This window comes from Sprattus sprattus, assembly GCF_963457725.1.
Source record: "Sprattus sprattus genome assembly, chromosome: 15".
In the NCBI taxonomy this organism is placed as follows: domain Eukaryota; kingdom Metazoa; phylum Chordata; class Actinopteri; order Clupeiformes; family Clupeidae; genus Sprattus; species Sprattus sprattus.
In genome coordinates, this window is record NC_137913.1 from 308,701 (window position 1) to 312,088 (window position 3,388).

The following is a 3,388-nucleotide window of genomic DNA, read 5'->3' on the forward strand; positions in this document are numbered from 1 at the left end:
TGAATTGATTTGGTAACTGAGTTGGCCAGGTGTTCTCTCTGACCTGTTGTGAAAGGTTTGATGAGCTAAGAGAGTTACTCAAGGCTTGGGGTAAGGGGATCCTATGTAAATATTCTTATCTTTGGGGAGGCAAGGTGGCCACAGTGTAATAGTCCGAGGGAGGGGTTTTAGGTAAAAGAGATTAGTTTGCCCAGAGACGTGTGGGTTAGGGTTAGGGTTAACATTTCATGAACATGGATTGCTTGTAACAATGCTCCCGGTATCGTGAATAAATCTGCAGTACCACTCCAGTTGTCTGTAAGTCATTTTGACCACGAGTGTGTGTGAGAGTGCGTGTGAGAGTGTGTGAGTGTGAGTGTGAGTGTGTGTGTGTGAGAGTGTGTGTGTGTGACTGTGTGTGTGTGTGTGTGTGTGTGTGTGTGTGTGTGTGTGTGTGTGTGTGTGTGAGTGTGAGTGTGTGTGTGTGAGAGTGTGTGTGTGTGACTGTGTGTGTGTGTGTGTGTGTGTGTGTGTGTGTGTGTGTGTGTGTGTGTGTGTGTGTGTTACCTGAATCATGTACTTCCTGTAGTCCAGTCTCAGCTCCTGTTGTAGTTTGTGTTTCTTTCTTTCGTACTCCCCTCCTAAAGGTAGACTCAAACACACACACTCCTCTACACACACACACACACACACACACACACACACACACACACAGATAGAGAGAGGGAGAGAGGGAGAGAGAGAGAGTAATCATATAAAGGCACAATGCAGAGTACACACACACACACACATGAACAAGCACAAGCGCACACACACACACACACACACACACACACACACACACACACACACACACACACACACACTTACCTTGGTTTTGTGTCGTCCTCTGTGACAGGATATTTTCTTTCAAGTCATCGCCTCTTATGCCTCTCCTCTACAAAACACACAAACACTCAGAGTCACTTTACTACACGCACACACACACACACACACACACACACGCACATGCACACACACACACACACTCAGAGTCACTTTACTACACGCACACACACACACACACACACGCACACACACACACAAACACTCAGAGTCACTTTACTACACGCACACTCACACCCACACACACTCACACACACTCACACATAAACGCACACGCACACACATACGAACACACACACACCCTTATCTCCATGTAGGGGGGGTCTTGCAGCAGACTGGCTTTGTCCTGAGCCACCTTCTCCTTCTGCTCCAGTAGAAACTTCTCTAGATCCTTCTCCATCTGCAAAAAACACACACACACAGAACTCAGAACTGTTTATTTGACAGCAACAATATAAGTACAATTTTATGGATGGAATAACATACAATAAATTAGATACATAAAATAAACAAAGAAATTAGAACAGTGTATAGAAAAGTATATGATGCTGTCGGGAGAATCCTATAAGGCTACATATTGTGCCGCTATCAAAGGATCCACCCAGAGTAGTTCATTGCTATTAAAATAAAATAAAATAAATTAATAATATTACAAATAAAAATAGCTTAGTTGCAAACATAGCAATGTTCTGTTGTACAGCTGGCAGAATATTTGGAAATGAGGTGGGCTTTTGAATACCGGGTTAATCCTTCAAGGCTATGTGTAGTGAGTTTGTCTGTCATGCATGTGTCTAAGTGTGTCAGTAAATATGGAATATGATGTCTGATACAATGTTTGTAGGCAGCAGTCCTGCAAAAAGGGGTGTAAAGTCTAAGATGGTGCCTTGTGTTATAGTTATGACAGGATGCATTTTGAATGAACATGTTCAGGAAATAAGCAGGGAGGTTATTGTTTAAGAACTTGTGGTAGAATTTCAGGCACTGTATTATGTAGATATCATCTAATTTTAATTGATTTAACCGTATGAAAATTGGCTCAGTATGCTCATTATATTTGCTTTTGGTGATGATCCTCATAGCTCGTTTCTGTAGATGTACCAGACGTGCCGGATTGAGACCCCATAATAGTACACCGAAATGCAGATGCGGAACTATTAGAGCATTGTACATAGTTATTAAAGTGGAACCTGGTAAAACATTTTTCATACGGTTCATTAGGCCGAGTGTACGAGAAATTTTGTTAGCAGTTTTGTCGGTGTGATGTTTCCAGCTTAGTGTCTCGTGCAGAGTTAATCCCAGAAAATTGAAACTTTCTACCTGTTCCAAGGGTTCACCATTGATCTTTAGGTCGAGGGTTATATTTGAGATATCTTTCTGTCTGAAATGGAAGAGCATAAACTTGGTTTTTTGGACATTCAGTGAGAGTCTGTTTATATTGAGCCATGTGGCAACCTTCTTAAGCTCATTGTTAATGGTTTCAGACAGGGCGTGTGTATTGAGCTGGTTATTGTCTAGCTGAAAAGAGCATATGGGGCTAACCAATGTGGTGTCGTCAGCATATAGTATGGCGCGGAAAGTTTGGCTCACTTTGTGAATATCATTCATATAAAGCAGAAACAAAAGCGGCCCCAGTATAGAGCCTTGTGGAACTCCTGTGCTGAGTGGTAGGACTGGGGATTTTGCTCCATTGAACTCTACATATTGTAGACGGTTTGTGAGATAGTCTTTAAACCAGCTTAGAGCGCTGTCCCGGATGCCATAATGGAATAGCTTATCTAACAGAATGTCGTGATTAAGCGTGTCAAACGCCTTCGACAAGTCCATAAAGACTGAGATTGGGATTTTTCCCTGGTCTAGATTATTGGCAATAATATCAACCATTTCAAGGGATGCGGTCTCTGTCGAATGCATTCGTCGAAAGCCATACTGACTTTTATACAGGAGACTATGATTTTCTAAGTAGGTGTATAAATGGTTGAAAACTGTTTTTTCCAATACTTTTGATATTGCAGGGAGGAGAGAGATAGGTCTGTAATTATCAAATAGCTTACTGTCTCCTTTTTTATATAGTGGTATAACTTTAGCAATTTTTAGTTTTTCCGGTACAACGCCGCTGTTTAAAGATTGATTTATTATGAGAGCAATTGGGGCTGCAACCAAATGATTTACAGCCTGAAGAAGTTTAGTTGATAATGAGTCATGGCCAGAACTTGACTTCGGTTTTAAGCCTTTAATAATATTGTAAATATAGCTATTAGAGATTGGAGTGAACTTGAAGGAAGTGTTGCTTTGAGTGCTCAGGAAATCTTTGTAATTTACCCCGGAGGGATCGGCTGGTATTGTTTGAGCCAGTTCAGGTCCTATATTAGCGAAGAATTGGTTGAATTTTGCGGCAATAACTGGGGTGTCATTGATGGATTGATTATTTACTAAAAATGTTGTGGGCGTGGGCGTTTTCATACCCTTGTTATAGAATTCTTTAATAGCACTCCAAGTTTTTTGTGCATCATTTTTATATGATTCA

The 3,388-nt window shown here is 41.1% G+C and overlaps 1 protein-coding gene across 1 annotated transcript in view; it reads right to left on the minus strand.

The window, feature by feature from the left end:
• The window catches only part of cspp1b (centrosome and spindle pole associated protein 1b), a gene marked incomplete at its 3' end in the record, with an annotated part of 11,401 nt that extends 10,154 nt beyond the window's left edge, over window positions 1-1,247 (minus strand). The window contains exons 1-3 of the mRNA XM_080851879.1: window positions 1,166-1,247; window positions 850-916; window positions 547-650 (exon numbers count right to left, since the gene is read on the minus strand). Of these exons, the coding sequence (XP_080708005.1) occupies window positions 547-650; window positions 850-916; window positions 1,166-1,177 (183 nt within the window). The 5' untranslated portion in view covers window positions 1,178-1,247. The remainder of the gene's footprint in view (window positions 1-546; window positions 651-849; window positions 917-1,165) is intronic.
• Window positions 1,248-3,388: the final 2,141 nt, after the last annotated feature.